The sequence below is a fragment of the Carassius auratus genome, unplaced genomic scaffold, assembly GCF_003368295.1.
Source record: "Carassius auratus strain Wakin unplaced genomic scaffold, ASM336829v1 scaf_tig00217020, whole genome shotgun sequence".
Lineage (NCBI taxonomy): Eukaryota > Metazoa > Chordata > Actinopteri > Cypriniformes > Cyprinidae > Carassius > Carassius auratus.
This window is the reverse complement of record NW_020528854.1, coordinates 26,320-50,494: the sequence shown is the minus strand read 5'-3', so window position 1 is coordinate 50,494 and position 24,175 is coordinate 26,320. Positions and strand designations below refer to the sequence as shown.

Below are 24,175 nucleotides of genomic sequence, written 5' to 3'. Positions count from 1 at the left end.
AGCAGGCTCAAGTCTGTCAGCTCAAGCAGTTCACAGGCTCAGATCAGGAAATGTGTACAAGTGTGTGGCTTGAACACAGAGACCTTCTCAACAAGTCATCAATCATCGCATCAAGTTGCCACATTGCTTGAAAACTGTCTAATTTAAATATGAATGATCTCTACTTCTTGTTTCTAGAATTTTATTGAACAGAAGCAAATAGCCAACTGATTCACAATGTTTTAACGCAGATGTATTTGTTATCCAGCTTTCTGTCTCTATATGCCAGCATGGGGAAGTGCATACTGGCATCTGTTTCTCTGAACTTTGTAGCTATGCAGTTTCTCGCTCTCTCACTTCTTTTTTCTCCCAGCTGAATTTTTGCCACAATAAATAGACTGCCTAATTGGATCTTGTGTTCATCAAAATGGTGATACACATCTCAGTTGGACAGTGCCCTTCTAGGAGGTGAGCAGTTTGATTGTCTGTAATTCCATTATGGCGTTATCTTTCTGGCCAAAGACCCTGTCCAGCCCTAATAGGTCCTAATGCATTCTGTGTTGTCTTTTTTTCACTGGATTTAAATGTGCAGCTCTGCAAAAGTGGAATTGATACAAATGCTTCAGTTTTTTCTTTTCTTTTCTTTTTTAAATAATGTCCAAGTTAATCACTTTAGCAAAGTTTGTTCTAGTTTCTGCTTATTTAAAAACAAAACGGAAAATCGTAAAGAAGACCTTTGTCTCAACATATACGCAATAATTTGAGCAATCCTCATTTTCTACTTAAAACTTCAACATTTTTAAAAACATAAAATATTAAATCTAGTAAGCACCGAATCAAGTTTTTGCTATTGCGCGAACGCGTCAAAGATCAGACAAATGAACACATGCATCCTGAAATGCCGATGTTTTGCAAAGTGCTACACCACGTTTTTTTTCCTGCCATCTAGTGGTTTAGATGAAAATAATATAAATGGCGCCTTTAGCCCCGTTGTACCCTATATTTAAAAGCTGCCTTTCCGAAATAATTAACACTTAGACTAAAGTATTCATGGCCATTTTACCTGCTGTAAATCAGTGATACCACACTTGTTGGACATTTTAAAGAAATCGTTTTCGAAGGCCCGACACAGAAACAAAGAGACAAACACGTACACATAGACACAAACACGTATGTTAACACATTTAGGTGTCCACATACTGTAGAATGAACCAAGAGTTGATTAGCTGTAAGATTAAGTTACTGCCGCTGGCTAAAGAATGACATGACCTCGCCCTTGGCTTGTGTCCTATGTGTGAGGGACGTTTGGACGGACAATCAGACAGACAGATCAGTCCACAGAAGGAGAGGACAGGCATGTAATGAGAAGGACAGGCAATAAGAGCAAACAGAGGGGAAAGGGAGAAAGAAAGAGACATTACCCCTCTCCTTCCCCACTGCCTCCTGCACTGTAGGTGTTGAGAGATGATCAGAGACAGGAAGACAGAGACAGACAAAGCCAGAGACACATACAAAGACACACAACACACACACAGACAGAAAAAGGGGCAGGGAAAGAATGTGGGTTTTGAAGCAAGAGAAATATCAACATGAGACAGAGAAAACAATCACAACATAATGGCAGAGCTCCTAGTTTGGTTTATATGTGGACACCTAATCTAGTGTGAACACTTAAAACAATCTAAATACAAATACAAAAATACATATATGCAAACAGAGTCCAATAATTAACTTTTTGCTACACATTGGTTGGCAAATTGGGAAGCACTTATCATAAATATAGACTTTTTTTTTTCTTGCAGTCAAAATATTGTATTTAACATGATTCACCAAAACACATTGTGTATTTGTCCCTATGACAAAAATAAAATAAAATAAGACCTCTATTTTCTGTGGTGGTCAGAAAATTACATTTTCCAGTTTCTAGAAAATTGGTCAATTACACGTTCATTTACTCGCCAAAGCCTCTTTTTACTTGCATTTGATGCTCTGCAAGTGCTAATTTTGGACTCTGTTCACAAAACACTAAATAAACATGCACCGATACAAACACACAGATATGAGTCACTCCCTGAAATTGAGTAAAAGGTTAACAGCAGACTCTGTGAGAGACAGCAGAGATACGGGAACTGTTCCCACGCTCACAGCCAGGGAGCGCCAGTCACCCCAGAGCGCCTGCCGGGCTGAGCGCACTATCGCTGTGTGCACAGAGAGAGGGAGAGAAAGGGCAACTGGAGAATCTAGCCTTGATAGCAAAGAGTACAGAGCTTTTTGGGACAGACAGGCGCATCCAAATGCCTCTTTATGAAATGCCAAAAATCTCATGCGGGACCTAAAGACGTGGGTGCAAATGGAAGTGAGGTTGGTGGGACTGGTGGTAGGGGAAAACAAGACTCAAGGATTCAAGTTTCTTTAAGAAAGTCATGCTTGGAAAGATAATCAGTGCAGTTTGCAGGCTCTATTTGTGCTCTCAAACAATGTTATAGTTTCTACTGTTTTATGTCTTATAACTCAAATTTGAGTTCTAGAAATATTGTTATTATAAATAACAATACATCGGTTCTTAAAATGTGGCGTAAAAACATTTCAAAACAAAATATTACAGTACACCTTCATCAACTATTTCACACAAAGTCTGAAATATTGTACTTCAGTTTTTAGTGGTCAGATGCCAAAAATACTTTCAATGAGAATGAGAATTTCAGCATCAGATTCTACACGAACACCTCTAGTGCAAAATTATTTGCAGGTATTTTACACCTTAACATTTAGTTGTGTCAGACTTGTGCGAACAGGTCTTTATTAATATAATTCTGACAGCCATTCACATTTTCTAAGCATGATGCATGTCATGTGTTGTGTTTGTCCTCCAAGTCTAAAAAAAAACTTTTTGTGGAAAAAATGTTTGCACATTTACAGATTTACAGTTGTTCAGGGACTGATGAGGACAAACACATAGACAGAACCATATAATATTACGATTTCAAAGCTTTCAGATTCTGGTATTTCAGGAAGAAAACAAAATGATCTGGGTTCATATTTCTTCCATTCATGCTTTCATTCTGGTCATCTTACATCTTGATTCCCAGAATCTATTCTCATGCTCTTTACAAAGTCTGGAAAAGAGCTTTTGCATGCATTTGTTTCCAGTTTCATATTAACAGATGCACCTTTCTGACCTCTCCCTCATATTAGTAACTCTCTCAGTCCAGTAGTAGAGCTGTATGCTTCCGCTGCAATCAGATACACAACCTGGAACAGTCATTTCCCTTTATTCCTCTTGTCAGCTATCCTGACCACCAATCAGACCCCTTCTATTTGTTCCTCCCTTTATTTAAAGTAGTTTGTTTAAGAATTCCTGATCATTTCAGTTTGATCTTAATTATTAAAGCGGTTATTTTCTGCATGGACTGTGACAAAAAAACATACTACACTGGACCCAACTATAAAACCTTCATAACACGAATAAGCAATATAACTAATTTCACATGCAAAGAGATCACCTAATCATAAGAGGGCTCATTTACATAAATCCAAAATATAGAGGTACATAACTAACTATAAATAGACAATCAATGGTATATATTGTAGCATATGGTCTCTCAAATGTTTTACCCTTGCTCTTTCGTTTCTTTCTTCTTACTGTCTGTTTTCTCACAGGTTCCAGATATGTGGCGTAAAAATGGAGTGTAGAAATACCTGAGGTAAGTGTGGCTGGATGCTCCAAAGAGTCCTGGGCACTAAAGGGTTAAAGGTGCCCAGGTAGGGTTATCACCCTCATGGAAATGGGCCCAAGTTCACCTACCCAGGCACTGGGCAAAATGTTGTGCATGATGGGGCAGGGTGGGGATATTGGTCGAGAAATTATCAAAAGGAGATCTGTGGCTTAATGTGTGTGTTTTGGGGGTTGGGGGAGAGGGGTGTTGGGGGGTGGGGGGGTGAAGAGAGGAAAAGATAGGGTCAAAATATGCCAAACGCACAGAACTGAGTTGGGGAAGGAGAGTAAGGGAGAGAAATGGTGAGAGAGAAAAGAAAGAGAGAGAGAGACAGGTGGGTTGTGTATGGGGAGCAGGCTGGCGCTCCAGGGTGGCAGAGCTGTGCCGACTGCACAGGCGTTTGACCTGTAGGGAGCAAGATGAGGAAGGACGAGGAGAGGCAGCAAGCAGGAGAGGAGAGAGGAGTGGGGCATGAGCGCTGGGGCCTTGATGACACTTACGTGAAGGCAAACGCCACCAGGGCACCACTAACCACTATAAAGTCCAGGATGTTCCATAGGTCACGGAAATATGAGCCTTGATGCAGGACAAGACCTAAATCTACCATCTGAAACAGAAAGAGAATTATTTCGTAAGTGCACTGTTGTCAAAGTTTGAGGTCTTTGAAAGGAGTCTCTTCTGCTGAGAAGATAATTTATTTGATCAAAAATACAGTAACATTTTGAAATAATATTACAATTTAGAATAATATTTTTTTTATTTGAATATAAAAGTAAAATGTAATCTATTTCTGAGAATCTTCAGGAGGCATTGCTCCAGTCTTCAGCGTCACATGATCCTCCAGAAATCATTAAAATATGCCGATTTGCTGTTCAAGAAATATTTGCTATTATCAATGTTAAAACAGTTGTGCTGCTTAAAATGATACAGGTATGTATTTTTGAGGATTATTTAATTAAAATAAAGCATAATTTTTTTAATAATTAAAAAATAATAACAATTACATTCACAATTCCCATATTTGTATTGTAATTCTTTATGATATTTACAGAAATCACTGTTTTAAAATTCACAGACATTTCTGGGGTTTTCCAAAAGCATGTGCAACTATATGAACTTGAAATTAATATGAACACTATACTACTTCAGATTATTGCATGACACAACATGGAGACCAATTAACAACTCTTTAAGTACAAAATACATAAGTATAATTTGTTGAAGGGTTGTTGAAGCATAGACCATCATACCCCAGACAGCTGTGCAGGATAGATACTTACCTTAATGAGCATCTCAAAGGTGAACACACCAGTGAACACATAGTCAAAGTACCGCAGGACCTGCAAGCACATTGTTAGCAATAAAATTAAGTCCTTAATGACAAATCAATATGACAAGATGAATATAAAGAATGAAAAATTAACAGATGAAAAATATGGAGAAATAAACTAATAAATCAGGTAATGATTAGAAGCACAGATGGATAGATAGATTAAATGGTTTCTAGTCCAGTAGACAAAAATAAACTGAGCCACAGAGACATAAAGAGAGGACGTTGAGTTGTGGGACTGTCTCACATTGTTGCGGGGGGAATCGGGCCAGACAGGGTCTTCAGCGGCCAGGGCAATACTGCTCATTGCAATGACCAGCAGAATACACATCTCAAAATATCTGAGCGTGACAATATAGTGGCACAACCTCCGAAATCTACAATGGAAGTTCATAAAAAGACCTGTTAACAACAAAAACAACCACTCCTTTTGAAAGAAAACTTGTTTAATTTAATATTTTAAAAATTCAGAGGCGAAAGCAGGTGACTCGAGTCAGTTTTGTTTAATGTCAACATGATGCTTGAGTGCTTGCACCATATTTTACTTTAATAATTAGAGAATTGGAGGAATTTCCCAATTAAACAGGATAATAAACAGTAGAAAATAAGTAGGACATGACTTAATTTTATCCGTTGGAATTGATTGGACTTCGAAAAGTGGTAATTATATACCAGATATTATTAATATTTTTATTATAGGTAATGCAATTTTAATATTGACCAGCTGCAGAGTCACAGTGCCAGTACTGGCAGTAAATTAGCAATTTTCACAGAGATGTCTGCACTCACGGGTTGGTGGTAGACAGAATGAACATTGAGGAGAAGGGTGGCATGGGTTTAGGCCCCCCATCATCTTTCTCATCATCATCATCGTCACCCTTTGTGTCCTCCTTCTTGGGCAGGGGCTCTGTGTTTGCATTTTTATTGACTGTGGAGACGTGCGGAAGGGAAACAACATGATGATTAAGACGATAAATAAAAAGGTCAGCTCTTTAGCTCTTTCTCTTACCCTGTAGGATGGCATTACTGGAAGGGAACATCGGGGGGATGTCCACGGCAGTGTAATCAGGTTTCATGCCCAGGTGACCAGTGCTGGTAACATTAGCAGTGGTAGAGGAGGGCTTGGTGAGAATGAGGCTGCTCTCTGTGCCAGTATGTGCCAGGCCGGCAGTGTGGGCACTGTTAGCCAGATTGAGCAGACTATCATGAGGAGTGGAGTTACTAGGTGGCTGGGTGGCAAGCTTGCTGTTCATGGCATTGTCCAGGTCCTCACTGTACTGACTGTCCTGCCTGGACAGAGTCTTCTGAATGGGACGAGTGGTGGAGAGAATGGGGCCACTTCCATGACCATCCCTGGAAAAAGAAGACAGCAAGATTATACGTTTAAATCATGCTTGTTAGGAACCTTTTGGAATGCTATGAAGTGTGCCACTTATATATATGTAGAATACTACCATAGCAAAAATCTGAGGTAGGCATGATTTTTTTTTTCCATGTTTTGTAATTTTTTTTAACAAAAAGATGTACTTTTTAAAACCCTGGACCACAAAACATGTCTCAAGTAGCGCATTTATTTTTGTAACAAAATCCAACAATAAATTGCATTGGTCAAAATGATTGATTTTTCTTTTATGCCGAAGATTACTAGGACATTAAAGTTACAGGTTGTAGGACCTACCACTAGAGGGCACACTATCAAAACAATAACAATTGCTTGGATTGATGATGCTAAGAAGGAGCGTGGAATGATGGGATTTGTTGTCTTCTACCCAACCGCTGATGGCCATCAATCAGACGGAAAGATAAATCACGGATTTAATACGAGTTCAATGATTTGCGCGAGTAGATTACATACAAAGTCAATGCAAAGACGCGATCAGACTATGGATCAGACGCGTCCTCACGCGGGTCTAGAGACGCGATGCCCCACGTTTGGTGTGTATGCCCCATAATACTAATCTTGTTGATCGTTATAATAGCATATGTTTTCTGTAAAGATACGAATCAAAACAACTCACCTGTTAAGTAAAACACAAGCGAGATTGGCATTTCTTTCTAGTTGAAGTTTGTCGCGAAGCTACTTCCGCATTTGTCCACGACACTGTTGTCATGTGGTTTCTACGTCAGTAAAGGCGGTAACAAAGGGTAACTAATGTCATTGACAGTCACCCAGTCTGACTGCGGGGTTGCTGGAGGATACTCGACCATGGTTTGCCTTCTGAGGAACTTACTGGAGGAGGAAAAAGGTGATCGCATCCCTGGATGAGGGCGAAAGGCGCAGCAAGCATGACACTGGCCAGCTTTCCTGCCACTTACCTTTTACCCAATACACTGGCTAAAAAAATTAATAAATGCCTCAACGCGAAGACTGTGAAATCTTGCAAAGGTGTTCGGTGTTGCCCAGCCCACAGCTTTACAGATATCTGACAAAGAGGTGCCGTATGACAACGCAGGACAAGGCAACACTCCATGTGGGTCCTCATGGCTAGGGGGCACGGCTTGCCTTGGGATTGGTACTCCAAGGTGATGGCATCCACTATCCAGTGGGCCAACTTCTGCTTTGAGACAGCCTTCCCTTTCTTCTGACCTCAGTAGCAGACAAAGAGCTGTCCAGAGCTTCTAAAGCACTGAGTGTGGTCCATGTAAGAGCACTGCACATATACGGAACACAGCAGTGCCAAGGCTGGATCTGCCTCCTCCGAGGGGAGTGCCTGCAGGCTCACCACCTGATCGCGAAAAGTCATGGTGGGAACCTTGGGCATGTTTCCGGGATGTGGTCTCAGGACAATGTGAGAGTAGGCAAGCACGAACACAAGGCACTCTTCCCTCAGAAATGTTCGGAGGTCCCCAACCCTCTTGATGAAAGTGAGCGTGGTCTGGAGTGCTGTCTTAGCAGACAGGAACTTAATCTTGACTGAATCCAGGGGTTCAAAGGTAACCCTTTCAAAGTCCAACCAGGATGATAGAAAGGTCCCAGGAGGGCACCAGAGGTGGCCTAGGAGGATTTAACCTTCAGACACCCCTTGTGAACCCTTGTGCTTTCCCAGGGACTGGCCGTCCACTGCATTGTGATGTGCTGCCATATAATAATAATTTGATACATTTTTATTGCACTTTTCTGGGTACTCAAAGCATTTTGATATAGCAGCAACATACACTTTCAAGGTGGATGGTAACAGCCTATGCTCCAACCTTTCTTGCAGGAAAGTAATCACTGTTCCAATCGTGCATCTCAGAGGGTCGAGAGACCCCACTGCTTGTGGCAGACCACTCAAGTGTGCCGTGTCCCATCCATGAGCCACACATGGAGGTTCCACAGGCGGGAGCCAAGCCCCTGAAAAAGGAGGTCCTTCCTCAAAGGGATGCACCAGGGATGGACTGTCGCAAGGAGCATGAGTTCCGGAAATCAGGTCCGGGTGGTCTCCTTTGCACTTTTAGGAAATCTGCTCTTTTAGTTGAAGTGCCCAGGACACTCACTACAGACAGGGACACTGCTGTCACGCCAACCAATACAGCTTCCAGACTGATGATAAATGGCTTTGTGGAGATCACCTGTTGACTATTTATACCTGTATGCACTGGGAGTGGCATTGGCATCTTCTCTTAAAGTTAAAAATGATTGGGGCTCCCAAGTGAATCCTCTAATGTTGTAATGATATAACTCATAGGAATCGATAGATAGGGAACTTCATTTGTTATTAGTAATTTACATATATACATATATACACATATGTGTACATACATACATATTGATAGATCGATAGATAGAAAGATAGATAGACAGACAGACAGAAAGACAGACAGAAAGATAGATAAAGTAGATTGATTTATCCCCTTGCAGCATCTGTGAAAATGTGAGTAATTTTAATAAAATAAGAGAGCAGAAATTACTGAAATAACCCTATTCAAAAGTTTGTGAAACATTGTTTCTTTTGCATATTTGGCATCTTCTGCATATTTGAACACTTTCCAGCAATGTATACTTTTGAGATCCATCTTTTTTCACACTGAGGACAATTGAGGGACACAGAAACAACTATTGGAAAATGTTTAAACATTCACTGATGCTCCTGAAGAAAAGAGCCAGGAAGTGAAAACTTTTGAACAGGATGAAGAGGTCCAAATTTCTTTTATTTTGTAGAAATGTTTTTTTTTTCCTTTTAGCACTGCCCTTCGGAAGCAACAGATAACACTTGAATGTTTCCCAGAAAAACAAATTAAGTACAATTTACCTTGATCTTCAAATTCAAAAAGTTTTCACCCCCCAACTCTTAATACATCTCGTTTCCTTCAGGAGCAGCAGTGAATGTTTAAACATTTTCCACTAGTTGTGTATGAGTCCCTCAATTGTCCTCAGTGTGAAAAGATGGATCTCAAAATCATACAGTCATTGCTGGAAAGGGTTCAAATATGCAAAAGATGCTGGAAAACGGAATATTCCGCAGGAAATGGAGGATTTTTCTGAGGAACAGTTCTCAGTTTAACTGTTCAGAACAAACAAGGGACTCATGAACAACCATCACAAAACAAAAACACAGTCATGAATCATCCAGGTAACAGAACACAGTATTAAAAACCAACTTTGGTCTTGTGGAATAAGTGTAAACATATTTTATGAAAATATCTTGCTCAGGACAGTACTAAATAAAAAATAACATGCATTTTTTATGATCTCTCTTATTTGTTTAATATTACTCACATTTTCACAGATTCTGCAAGGAGTTCACAAACTTTCAAGCTGCACTGTGTATTTATGTATATACACATATTTACATACATATATGTATAGAAAATAATTTATATAGATGAATTTAGACTAAACTCACTTCCTGGTACGGTGTCGCACCCCTCTATCTTTTCTTCCTTCGCCCTCATGGCGATGATGTCTGTGTTTCCGCTCTCCTCCATCTGCATGCTCACAATCAGGACCTCTTTCCTTGCCCTTATTCCTGTGTCTCCTCCCTCCACCCTCTCCCTCTTCCTTAGCAGCTCTATGGTGTTGGCGAGCCTGGCTGCAGCGCTCACCATGCTGATGTCTGCGGTGAGACTCTCTACCCTCCCCATTGTCCTCTGAGCCTAAAAGACTCCTACGGGATCCTGTGGAGTCCCCCCTTTCCAGCGCAGTCCAGGGCTCAGACCCTCCACCTCCTCCTCCACTCTCCCCCTCATTGAAGTTGGGCTGTTTGTGCAAGAGCTGATGAGTGCGCTGGGGCTGGCCGTCACCCGGTCGAGTTTTGTTGGTATTGTTATTGCGGTTCTCCTGAGGGTCCACGACCAACGGCCGGTCCAGATGTGTCTTCATGTCGGGACGAATGTGACGGGAGTATGAGACCTAGAGGCATGATAAAAACAAAACAAAGGCCACACATTTGTCAACCAAATAAGAACTTCATTTAAGACAAATATTAACCAAAATATTAAAGCTGTAGGGATTTCGTTCTTGTGTGGAACATAAAATAAACTATTTTTAATATGATTTTATTTTTGAAAATCAATATTTTTGTGTTGAAACTGGGGGTCACTGTATACACTATTATTAGGAAACACATTAAAAAAACACATTAAGCTTTTAATTATTTTTATATCATGCCCAAATTATTCCCCTTTATTGTTCATAAATGGTTGATATTTAAATTTGATACTATTTCGTCTAAATAAATAAAAACTTACCAATCATTTTAAATGAAACCAATCATAAAATAAATTAAGGAATCACACAACACTATAAATGTATATTCATTTTGAGATTGGAGACAACATTTAAAACAGTGTTATCAAATGTAAAGAAGTAAAAAAACAAAACAAATAAACAGTTGAAAAGTACAATATGCAGTTTTTGACCAATGCAATGAAATTATTTTTTTTTATCAGCTGATAACTGATATTTATATCCATCCTCTTTGACCAAGCATGTCTTTCTCCGTCATTTCTTCTCACCTTCCAGCGATCTTCAGGGTCCAACTCATTGTAAAGCACCTCTCTGCTGTTCACCAGGGTCTGTCGTCTCAGCTCACTAGTGCGCTGCTCCCATACCGACTTACAACCTTTGTGGTTCTTCTGTTGCTCTTTACTGCAAAAAAAGAGAGAGACACAGAGAGAGAGATACATTTATAGTTGATCTGAGATTAGTAATCACCAAGAGGGAAAAGTGAGGTTGCTGCAGATACCACAGGCTGAAAATGCCCACCTACAAGCTACCAGCTACCATTTGTTAAAGAGGATGATTGCACCGCTTGGGTCAAACTCACTCACAGAGCAAACACACAGAGAGAAGATAACTATAATAATTCTGGGAGTGAACACATCACAGGCGCCCAACCCTCAGAGCAAAGCATGTGAAAGAGAGAAAGTAAAGGAGATAAGAGGAGAACAGCAGGTGATGAGTAGCAGGATGAAGAGAGAAGAAGAGATGAGGAGTGACAAACCCGTCCCATCCCACCCAGCGGTCTGGAGAACAGAGCGGGGAGCAGCACAGAGAACCGAGGAGGAAATGCACATGTCGAAAAGGCTGATGGGAGAAGAGTGGGAGGTGTGGGGCGAACAGAGAGGCGTTTCGAAAGAACAGAAAGAGTATAAATGAATAAATACCAGTCCAGAAAGTGTTCTGTTGCATCAAGACGCTCAGAGCTTACTGTCACGCTGAGGAGGAAAACAGCATGTGAGAAACACAGAACATCTCTTTGCTCTCCTCCCTCATTCACAAGTTCGTCCTCACTGATACACACATATTCTCTCACGATTCTCTCTTCTTCTCCTCACAAATACTTGGATGCATTGGCACACTGACAAACCGGGATCATCCTCAATCGGTCTGTGCCTCTGCATGCAAGTTGTGTGTACGTAACTGTGAGAAGATCACAGATAAGCTTGTTGATGGACAGGAAACACAACACTACAGGTCTATAGGACCAAACATAACAGAAAATAAAAAAACATTTCTCTTAAAAAAACTGCTATCTGTGTTTTGGATCATACTAACTTTATTTTTTTATTTTTAGCTGACTATGTTCAAAAACATGGGTCTTTGTGACTTATAGTTTATGTTTGGGGTGAATAAGAATTTTATTTTTATGTATTTTTTTGGAAATAAATAAATACTAATCAGCAGGACAGATCGATTTGATCAAAACTGATAGACGTTTATAATGTTAAAAAATATGTCTTTTTTTTTTACTCTTGTTTGACGGAAACCAAAAACAGCCAGATTGAAAGTGTTGCTGTTTGTGTTTTTGTTTAGTTTATTTATTTTTTTTTTTGTCTATTATTGACCCCTCTGTTTCTTTGACTGCTACAAGAGCAACACATCGTCCGAACACACACAAACAAACATAAAAGGAAGACAAAGAAATTGTGGGAGAGAAAATGTGGCAGCAGGACAAAGAGAGAGATATGAGAGAGGGAGGTATACTCACGCAGCAATGGAGAGGCTGGCTGCAGACAGTGGGCTGACCTCTGCTACTTCCTTGGCCGCCTGAAGAGCCATTTTCTGATTGGCTGCTTGCTCTTCCTCCTGTTCATCCTATACATGGAGAGAAACATGAAGCATATTGGTTCAAATGTGATGCACGCTGGAGCGTAGGAGTGTGAAGGATAAACAGTCTGACAGAGAGAAGGAGAAACGTGCTCATTGAGAGTTCTCCAATTAGTGCCTAGTGAGTTAATGCAACCACTATAAGAAAATAATTAAGAAAATTATTTAACTGACATAACATTTTTTACTTTTTTATTAGAGATTCAACATTGATTTTCCATCACCCAAAAAATCAGTTTACCTTGGTCAGCTCTTGTGCATTGGCCAGATTGTCCACAGCGATAGCCAAGAACACATTGAGCAAAGTGTCTGTTCACAGAAGGGTTAAGGAACATCATATTAATCCTGCACTGGTGTATGTGCTGATGAATGAAGCGAGACACCATGTAAGCATGCAATACTGTGTGTTTGGATACAGTTGCCGAAGAGTGTAAGAACGATGAAGAAGACTGAGAAGACCATGCCCTTTTGACTCCTCCCTGAGACTCGATCCCATCATACATCACCATGTTCCAGTCTTCACCCGTCAGGATCTAAGGTGCAGAGAGAAGGTCCATGATCACAAAGGATGCCATGGAAAACACACAGAACGATTGCACACTGTTCGATGAGCACATTTGCTCACCTGAAACACTGTCATTATTGCTGCAGGAAAAGTATCAAAGTTTGTAGGTGGTGTCCCGGCTTCAAAATTAAACCTGAAGAGAAGACATGGTGGTTATATTGTTGTTACACAGAGTATTTCCATGCCAGGCCTTATTTAGGGTCCGGACTGGTGACCCATGTGTTATTATGTTTATTGTAGTGTTATACTGACTGTCCTCCAAACAGCTGCATGCCCAGCAGAGCAAAGACCACGATGAAGAGGAAAAGGAGGAAGAGTAAACTGATAATGGATTTCATGGAGTTCAACAAAGACACCACCAGGTTCCTCAGAGACGCCCAATACCTGGAAAATGGGAAAGAAGGACATTTAAAATGCTTAGTCCTTCTTAAAACAGCTCGAAGGGACAAAGAGTGGGACGGAAAGACAGACAAGGGACTCGAGACGTGAGAGACTCACTTGGTCACTTTGAAGATCCTCAGTAACCTGAGAGCTCGTAACACACTGATCCCAAACGAGGTTCCTGGCTGGATCATAGACCAGAGCACCTCGAAAATGCTGCCACAAATGACCTGTCCCACACACACACACAAAGACACACACATATATAAAACACACATTTAAAGCTCATCCAATAACGGCAAGCCACAAAACAAAGACCCCTTACCCAACGTCAAACACTAACCCATTTCCATTTCACACAGTTATTAAAACTTCCAAAACACTGAAACACTGCTTAAGGAACTGATTTAGTGCAGTGAATTACAAGTGATACAAACAACTTCAGTAACTACATCAACATTAAGACCTGAAAGAGCTATGCACGGCTGGTATAATGTTTTGGTTTCCTTCAAATGTTTTTTGGATTTAGCAAAAGAAGACGGAGGGATGGGGGAAACTCACAATGCAGTCGAAACAGTTGAAGGAGGAGTGAAAATAAGGACTGGTCCCCAGCCCATACATCTTTATACACATCTCTGACATAAAGATCCCCAGGAAGATGAACTCAGCAAAGTCTGGATTGAGGAGAGAGAGAGGGAAACAGATAGAGACAAAGGTCAAAGATACAGAGAAAAACAGAAAGCCACATTTGAAAACACACATAAATGTAAATGTATTATATGGGCGGAGGGGGCAAATATTTTAAATAAATACTGCACGAACAGTTTTTAAAAGCAAGAAAACAGAGATGTTGTTCAAATAACAGATATGCTGTTTAATATTACAATTAGGAAATTTAATGGTTGTCAAACTAATTTAACATCCACTGTTAATATCATGAAAATGCTATTCAGATCATTTTAAGTGTTCAAAATGTAATACTATTGAGGGTGTTACTCAAAGGGAATGTCTAAAGCGATTTCATGCATTCTGATTTATTTACACTGCTAAAGAATTTGATTATTTTGTGAAACATGACCAAAGTCTTAAAAAAGGAGTCGGACGTATGAGACAGAATTTCTGTGCCAAAGACACTCCTTCAGGGTTTGTATCCAACTTTCTCTTCCCCTTAAAAGAGGGCGCAGCCATTTGTTAATTCTATGGGTCTACCTTCCATTTTGCTACATGATAATGAAAATTTGTGTTTTATCATATTATTTGAATGCATTTCTTAATCATGAACACACTGGTTTGAAGTGCTAACACTCATGACCCTTCAGCTCCAGGAGCTTGATTGTTTTAAGACTGTTTTTTTTTACAAATCTGACAAAACTAAAGACTCCTCAGAGATGAAGGATGCAATACTACAGTAAGTACTCAAGATTCATATAGGATTGGCAGAAACTTGGCATAGTGATGTCTGCTTTAATGAATAACAATTAATGGATAAACAGAGATACAAGAAAAGAAACAGAGTAAAATCTTCAGAAAGTAAAATAAGAAACTATAAACAGGAAAATAAAAAAGTAAATGAAAACATCATCTCTCCATGCATCTACATGCAATGAAAGAAACTTCACAGTATCGAGCACGTCCGGCATAGAAAATACATCTTCAGATTTCTGCTGATTTTTCCACACACTACGCACAAAAAAGACAGAGAAGTCTGCACGTTCTGTGTGGGTCTACTGTAATAATGAGAGAACAGACAGATGGAAAGACTTACAGAGGAAGTCGGAGAGCTTTTCAGGCTGGTCGTAGTGCACAGCGGCCACACACAGAGTGTTGAGTCCCACCAGACACAGCACAGACCAGTAGAACGCCTGCGTCTTCACTATGTGCCTGACGAAGAACCGCAGACGACGCTCCTTTTTATGGAAGGAAGAGCCCTCCAGTTTGGAGCTCTTCAGACTGCCCCGTGCAAACGGAGAACCTGACGGTCAGAAAAGAAGCAGTTAAACAGAGTGACAGAGAAACAAAATACAAGAAAATTAAATGAAAACTGAAGTTCTATCAGATCTGAAAATTATGGATATAGACTTGTAATTCAGGTAAATTTATCAAAATGCTTTTTACTCAAAATGTTCTGCTAAAATGTATTTTGTAAATCATATATATATATATATATATATATATATATATATATATATATATATATATATATATATATATATATATAAATGCAAATCAATCTTTTGGAGCATGCTGCAGATAAGTATTTACTTATTAAAGTTCACTAATAACAAGAACAATCTCTCTGTAGCCTTTAAAAGATGTTAACATGGGAGCAGTGTTATTCAGGTGAACAATGCTAAAAAAAATGGCACATAATAAAAGATGGTACAAGATGGTTATTTAACTAAATTATATATATTAAATATATATGTGACCCTGAACCACAAAACCATTTAAAAGGTTCTTTTTCTATTTTTATTGAGATGTATACATAATCTGAAAGCTGAATCCATTGATGTATAGTTTTTTATACATAGAACAATATTTTGCTGAGGTACAACTCTTTGTTAATCTGGAATCTGAGGGTACAAAAAAAATCTAAACATTGAGAAAACTGCCTTTAAAGTTGTCCAAATGAAGTCCTTAACAATGCATATTACTAATCAGAAATTAAGTTTTGATATATTTCCGATAACAATTTTACAATATATCTTCATGGAACATTGTGTTTACTTAATATCCTAATGATTTTTGACCCATACAATGTATTGTCGGCTATTGTTAAACATATACACATACTACTTGATTGGTTTTGTGGTCCAGGGTCACACACATATTTGAAATATATAAACTCAAATGCACCTATATCTCCATCTCCATCCTCTGCATCCAGCAGGTCTGCTTTATTCTTCTTGATGGTAGGCCTCCTTCGCGTGCCTGTGTTTAACAGACCACAGTCACATACATACAGATTCTGACAAACTTAAATATTAATACATAACTAATAAACAGATGAACAGAAAGAACTAAATGAAACAAATATGAAGTGCAGTGTGTCTATCACATGTCTGCTGTAAGCTACAGACTGACGGCCCATGTAAATGTGCTCATGAACACTACATTAACTGTGCATACGGACCAGAAGTATACAATATCACCCCCTCAGCAAAGCCAACACGCTATTGATCTCTCTCCTCTTTTACAATGGGAAATCAACACCTAGTCCCAGTGAGGGACAAAGAGAGGAGCAGAGGGGGATGAAAAGGAAGGAAGGAAGGAGGAGTTCATGTAAATACCGTCAAAGGGCATCCGGTCATCTGGGTCATTGTCCTCGTCAGCCAAAATCACTTCTTCTGTACAGAATCAAAAAAGATTCCAATCAAACCACTGCAAAAGTCATGGAAATGGGGACAATTTCTAGAGCTTAAAAGAAGCCTCATTTTGAAACATTGTGTACGTTATCAGCACGTTCCAATACTGACTCACAAGTGTAAAGACATCCGTATCAAAAGAGACAAGCTACTATCTGAATTCTTGGCTTTAGCTTCTCTCTGGAGTAATTAAAGGCTCTTTCTATGGCATTTACCTGCTTTGCAGATCCACTCCAGATATCCGTTCAGCTCTCTCTCTATCTGCTGCTGACGCTTCAGCTTAAGAAACTCTCTCCTGTTCTCCACGCGCTCCCTTTCTTTGGCAAACTCACTGTATCACACACACATGCATGCAAACGAATGGAAAAACACAAAGTGCACATACATACTAATTATTTTGGAGATTTTTTGATAGGGAAAAAGATTCATTCCCTCTTCTTAGTTAATTTGCCCGCTTTAGTTAAATTGTGGCCACTTTGTACTAAATTTAAATGAGGGAACTAATTCTATTACACCTATTTATTTTTCTGCAAGTCAAGTGTGGGACTTCATTATAACATGTATATAAGATGTTAAGGCATAATTCTAAGCATTTTAAGTTTTGGAGCTCTTTCTTGATTGGGCCTTTTTTAATAAAAAGTAAACTGAAATTCAGGAATTTTATGTACATTTCATGAATTAATGAACTTGTATTAATGTCTGAAACGACAAAAAAATAAAAAATAAAAAATATGGGATTCAAAATGTAATTTAAATCTAAAAATAAATTATTTAGAAATATCTCTGATTATGCACTAGCTCACTAATAAAATAAAATAAAAATGTGACACTGATGTGAACTTATTTGTACAAGAGATCAGATTTTTTTTCCCACTGAAGCACAAGACACGCTCATACAAATCCATACAATTGTTGCCAAATCGTACGTATTTTACGAGCTGCACAATTTGTATGAATTTGTACGAATGACCTATACCTAACCCCGCCCCTAAACCTAACCGTCACTGGGGTTTAGACAAATCATATAAAATCGTACGAGTGAGGTCGTACAAATTCGTACGAATAAGCCACCTCATAAAATACGTACAAATTGGCCGTGAGATAGCGTTGGGTATACCCAAGATATCTATCACACAAACAATATTTTTTTTAATCATTACATCTACAAACTGTGTAGTTCACATAAAACCCACAAAACTATCATGAACGCTTTAATTCATGAGCAAATCAAACAATGCACCTTTGAAGACCTGAAAAAAAACCCAGCAGAATTTGAGAAGTGCTCACACTGAGAGAGGTTTCTTACCCTGACAGCACACCCAGCACAAGATTGAGCATGAAGAAGGAGCCGATGATGATGAGGGGGATGAAGTACATCCAGTTCCATGCACTCCCTGAAGCATCATTGCTCTGTAACAGCATAAAACAGCCCAGTCAGTACCGTGAGGCACGCATCCAAACATTTTTTCACTCTCCTGCTTTGAGTACGGTTTGTTCATCTGGTTTTCTTTGTGTTTGTCTTGTGTTTTGTTCAGCTCACTTCCATTGGGGTCAAGTATAAAGACATACGAATGTTTTTTTCATTTTTATTTGGTAATTTTTATAAGGTGACAGGAAATTTGACCCCACTAACAGAGGATGAGAACATCTATGACGGAACCGTGTCAGATCCGAGGACATCACGTAACATGTGACATGCAACCTGAGAATGGCAACCATCTGGCTGGGGCCGCTTCATCTGTGGTACACACAGCTGGGTGCTCGGCACCGCTGCACCCTGTCACTGCAGAGAGGAACTAATGGGCAGCCATCTTGTGTGGCATTGCTCCACTGGCTGCCTCTAGGGAAGAAGCCCAGGCTACAAAAGCCCCGATCCAAACAGCCCACAAGTGCTACTTAGGAAAAGTGGAGATGATGTTACAATATCTGCACATTTTTGGTATGTAGGCATTTCAACGAGACACATTTTTTTGAAGGAATAGTTCACCCCAAAAAAAAGAAAACTGTGTCATTATTTACTTATATTATGTCGCTCAAAAGCTGTATGACTTTCTCTCTCCAAAAGAACACAAAATATGTTTAGAATAATTTCCAGTCTACTCTCTTAGTAGTGAAAATGGATGGGGAACAAGGATTGTCAAACTAGGCCATATGTCTTGTGCATCATATTCAACAATTATTTAAGCGTTCTGGAGCTTGTGATAGCTGCGTTATGAGAAACAAACTTAATTAAGATTGCTATTCACTCAAAATCTTAGACTTTCATTGAATGTAAAAAGCAGCTTGGACATTGTGCTAAATAGTTCCTCAAAGTTATTATTTTTTTTTTTTCTCATCTTTTCTTTATTAAAATAGGATAGTGTAGAGTTGACAGGAAGCGAAGTGAAGATGGGAGGTAAGATCGGGAAATGTATTTGAGATTGGGGATTCAAACTCTGTACAACCGCAATGCAATAACGCCAAAAATGATGGCACACTGCCCACTAGGCTATCAGCATCAACGCTAAATATCCTTTTGCATTGCAAAAAAACAACAACTAAAAGTTCATAAGGATTTGGAACTAGGGCTGGGAAAATAAATCGATGCATCATGAATCGAGAAATGATTCTGCATCGAATCCATCCCCAAATCTCAATGCATTGATTTATCATCGCAGCCCTGTCCGGAACTCATATCCAAAGTAAACTAGCTAATCCTTTAAAGATATTTTAAATAACCCAGCTAAATCTGCTGAGATATTTGGATTTTATTTCCGTTTATAGTAATTTGTCAATATTTGTAATATATAAATGCCATTTTGTTGTAGCTATGCTCCACAGTCTTCCTCACTGTCCCTTTTTCTGTTTCCCTTGATCTGCCCCACTTCTTTTTCGTCCGTTCCTTCACTCTCTCTGCATGTCTGAGAGCTCTGAAAGCCCCAGTATGTACTGCAGCTTTTTTGCAATTAAATTTTCATAGGTTTCTTTCTCAGCAGCTGTAAGAATAACATCAGTTGAGCAGGGTCTGTTATATATAGAGCCCCGTTCACTGGAGAGAAACAGGAGGAAGAAAAAAAGCTGGGGCAAGTAAAAATCGAGGGTACAGCGAGCCAAGAAGCAAGAGTAATAAAAAGAAAACATGTATAAAAATACAGTAAGACCAAATAAGAGATGATGAGATCTGATTGGGCTGTACAGAACTGCAAGCCTTAGTCATACAGAATAACTATCCTCAGACTAATTCTCATTGGCAAGATCTTTTATACAATAAACCTTTAATCCTTCAGTTAAACCTGCTGTTGATTTGTGAGATGGATTGACGTGGCATTGGGATTAAACTGGCCCCTGAGGTAACATCATTAGTTAGTGGAAATCGTGAACACAGCATTGACTTCACTGCCCTATTTTCTGTCGCAGAGGGCGGGTGAACTCACCGGAGTTCAACAGCACTGTCTGTTCAGAGTGGACAGGCTGGCCACGAGCGATAAGACTATAAATGCACTGCAGCGTCTTTTACTCTATATGCGAGATTTTGCTTACTGTATGTCTGCGACTGAAAGGTACAGGGGATGTGGATTAGGTGGGGCTGTTCAGTCCCTTAGATTGGATACATTCTGATAATCTGCAAGTCAAAGAATTCACTAATCCTCTACTTGGTGGATTAATCAAAACCATAATAATACAGGATGTCCATGGTAAAAGGTGAGGCCTACCCATTCCAAGCCAATCTGAGACAGTGGTTTTTTTTTTGCACAAGGACTGCTGTGCTGCTATAAAATATATATTAAATATAAATACTGTCAAACTTTATTCAGCTAGAATGCATTTTATTGACTCCAATATATGAACTTTCTATTTTTTATCATCTATTTTTAATCACATTGCATCACATTTTCCACAGTATTAAGCAGCACGAGTGTTTTCAACATTGATTGTAATGAAAAACGCTTCTTGAGCAACAAATCAACATATAAGAATGATTTCTGAAAGACCAAGTAATGATGCAGAAGATTCAGCTTTGCCATCACTGTAAAACATTCATATTTAAAATTGCTCACAATTTCACAGATGACCATTTTTATAGTATTTTTGATCAAGTAAATGAACAGTAGTGTGTAGGATGTGTATGTAGTGTGTAAGTATGCATGTATGCATTTTTGGTTTCACACAAGCACTTTAGAACAATCAGAATTGAACATTTCTCTTGAAACATTGTTCGAGGTCAGTTTAAGATTACGTAAAAAAAAAATCCAAAAATGAAATGAGGAAGCTCTATGGCTTTAGTGACACTTTGTAATGCAACTTACATAGTATAACAGGTCAGTCCAGCCCTCCATGGTGATGCACTGGAAGACTGTGAGCACGGCAAACAGGATGTTGTCAAACTGCGTAATACCATAGTTGGGTCCGATCCAGTACTTTTTACATACTGTTCCATTAGGACAGGTCCGAGCGTTAGTTTCATTTCCGCATGGAAACTCCTCTCGTATCTCATCTATCAGAAAGAAAGAGTGCTTTTTTAATACACAATCAAACTGGTCTATTTGCTATATACAATCTTTGGAGATCATGAATGAAGAAATCCACAAGTGAGAACTAGCACATAAAGGCCTACCAGTGATGATGTCAAAGCAAGTGGTGTGAAATTTGCCCATGTAGAACTCAAGACCGATGATGGCGAACATGAGGATGGCAAAGAAGAGCAGCAGACCGATCTGCAGCAGAGGAATCATAGCCTTCATGATGGATTTAAGCACAACCTGCAAGCCTAGAAGAAAGAGACCAAACATTTTTTCATTGTCGTTGGTTTTAGTTTTTTTTTTTTTTTTTTTTGCAGCATAAAATTGGACTTCAAAGCTTGGCAGAGGGTATAATGGGCACAAAGGGTAGAATGTAAACTGAGATATAATATACTGCATCAGCTTCATAAAAGCAATCCTTACTCTGCACTGTATTCAAGTCTACTCAGGTCTTGTGATAGTTTCATTTGATGAACCTTACACAATTTAAATGGATAGTTCACCCAAAAAGTAGTTAAAGTAAAAACTGTCCTGGCTGTTCCAAGCATTATAATGGCAGTGAATTGCGGTCCAGTTTTTGAAGCAAAATAATGTACTGCACACAGAGTATTGTAAGCTCAGAAGTTATGGACACAAAAGTGCAGATGAGAGAGCAAAACAAAACACCAGCCACAAAACATGAACAAACAAGTACAAGATGAGGATTTGTAAATGAAAATGTTGGAGGATTTTGAAATAAGCAAAGAGAAAAGTTTTCCTTTGCTGTAAACAAAACTTGGTTCTTGCGAGACTAGCATCTTCTCACTAGAGCTTATGCAAGGCTTACATGTTACATCATCCGCTGGATGCCTTTCTCTCATGAACGTCCATTCGATAGTCCAAAAGCTAGAGATTAACCCCCTGGAGGCATGTGGGATACGATTTATGATGGCTTTATTCACTTTTTTGAGCTTCAAGTCCTCAACCACAAAAGTCGTAATAAAGTTTGGAAGAGCCAGGAATTTGATTGTATTCATCTGAAAGAAGAAAGTCATATATACCCAGAATAGCTTGAGGGTGAGTAAATCATGGGGTACTTGGCATTTTTGGGTGAATTATCCCTTTAACCCCTCTCTTTAACCAAGCTCTAATATGACATTCGCAGGTGCATTTTTAAACACATCAAATTGGGCATGTGACATGCCATGTCTCTTCAATAGTTATCACGTGTTCCATGTTCGTAGAGTAAATCTTTTTACACGGCTCTTTAAAAAATGCTGGGTTTCGCATTTGTTTGTACATTCAGCATACACTTATGTCACTTGTAGTTCCTATTCCCTACTCTGAAGGAGGAGCTAAATTAGTTTCCAGAACTAAATACATTCCTAGTACTTGTGGTGCAAACATGCCAAAAAATGGGAACTTCTGCCAATAGTTCTAGGAACGATGTAAAGGTTCCTCCAGTAAGAAAGCCTCTAATGAGTTTAAACCTAGTGTGATGTATTGTTTTTGCAGATACAGGGTCAATCATTCTTAGGGCTCTATTTTAATGATGGAAGCGCATGGTCTAAAGTGCAGGAGCGCAGGAGCACTCAAGATGTGTCCGAATCCACTTTTGCTAGTTTAACAATGGGAAAACGGTTTGCACGCCCAGACACATGCTCTATATGGGTTGTCCCTATTCTCCTAATGAGTAATGGGTGTTTTTTTGTGCATAATGTGCAATAAACCAATCAGAGTCTCATCTCCCATCCCTTTTAAAGGCCAGTTGCGCTCGCGCCATGGTGGGTTCGCTTTATACATGGCGGAATGTAATTTTTAATAAAAAAAATTTGTGCTGCTGCGCATTACTGTGTGTGTAATAAGCAAAGTCTACACACATTTGCAACTCCTAGGCGCATATTACTAATGTACTTAAATAACAAATAAAAAATATTGTGCCAAACTTTAGACCAGGTTCGAGTTGGTCAATGGCGCAGTCTATTTTCAGTTTCTCAAAATAGCAATGCACCAACAATGCGCCTGAACACGACTCTTTTTTTTTTTTTTTTACCAGCACGCCCATGGTACATTTGCTTTTTAAACATCGTGGCACAAGATGGGAAAATGAGCACTGTGTTGGGCTGAAACTAGCAGAAACTCTTGCATCATGCCTTGCGCCTGGTATATGATAACGTCTTTTGTATTCAATAGTCTCTTTTGTCCAATTTCAATTCTATTCTTCTTTGCTGATAAAGTCCTGGCATGCTTTGTTAATGCAGTCATGATCATTAATTAAGATTTTTGTTCTTAAAACACCCAAAATGTGGCTCTCAAGAATACAGAGGCTCCTGCTAAATGGGCTCCCAAGATTTGCCCTTTCTGGAAGTCTGACAAATCACCAATTTTAACCATGGCTTGTACTAAACACTGATGAATACACCTTATACTACACTGATTTACAAACTAAATAATATGAATATAAATATAAGCAAATCATTACTTTTGTTGTTGTTTTTTGCTGTAGCCTACACAAATTATATGGACCCTTTTAGTAATGAGCATTCACTATGGTTTATCCAACACCTGTACATAATACTGTACATGAGTAAACAATGACAATATGTTACATACTGGGAATCCCAGACACCAGTTTGAGGGGTCTCAACACTCGAACAGCACGCAGCGTCCTCAGATCAAGGTCTGTGCCCACTGTGGACAGGATTCTGGGGAGACAAGAAAAGACAAGGTCAGACAAAGTTTAAACTGGGATATTGTGGTAAACAGCAGCCCTTCTACTCATACAGGATTTGCTCTTAGTGACAGATTTTTTGGAATGGGAAGAGCATGT

At 39.2% G+C, this 24,175-nt stretch overlaps 1 protein-coding gene across 1 annotated transcript in view; it reads right to left on the bottom strand.

Moving 5' to 3' along the window:
* Positions 1–24,175, bottom strand: part of LOC113099701 (voltage-dependent P/Q-type calcium channel subunit alpha-1A-like) — a 50,022-nt gene that overhangs the window by 15,030 nt on the left and 10,817 nt on the right. Inside the window, 24 exon segments of the mRNA XM_026264628.1 lie at positions 4,196–4,302; positions 4,976–5,035; positions 5,273–5,402; positions 5,815–5,953; positions 6,035–6,378; positions 9,852–10,357; positions 10,963–11,095; positions 11,614–11,664; positions 12,438–12,544; positions 12,798–12,865; positions 12,973–13,026; positions 13,029–13,089; positions 13,182–13,254; positions 13,374–13,505; positions 13,620–13,732; positions 14,064–14,176; positions 15,268–15,474; positions 16,359–16,433; positions 16,793–16,849; positions 17,083–17,198; positions 18,174–18,277; positions 21,154–21,341; positions 21,462–21,614; positions 23,959–24,050. Coding sequence (XP_026120413.1) covers positions 4,196–4,302; positions 4,976–5,035; positions 5,273–5,402; positions 5,815–5,953; positions 6,035–6,378; positions 9,852–10,357; positions 10,963–11,095; positions 11,614–11,664; positions 12,438–12,544; positions 12,798–12,865; positions 12,973–13,026; positions 13,029–13,089; positions 13,182–13,254; positions 13,374–13,505; positions 13,620–13,732; positions 14,064–14,176; positions 15,268–15,474; positions 16,359–16,433; positions 16,793–16,849; positions 17,083–17,198; positions 18,174–18,277; positions 21,154–21,341; positions 21,462–21,614; positions 23,959–24,050 — 3,183 coding nt within the window.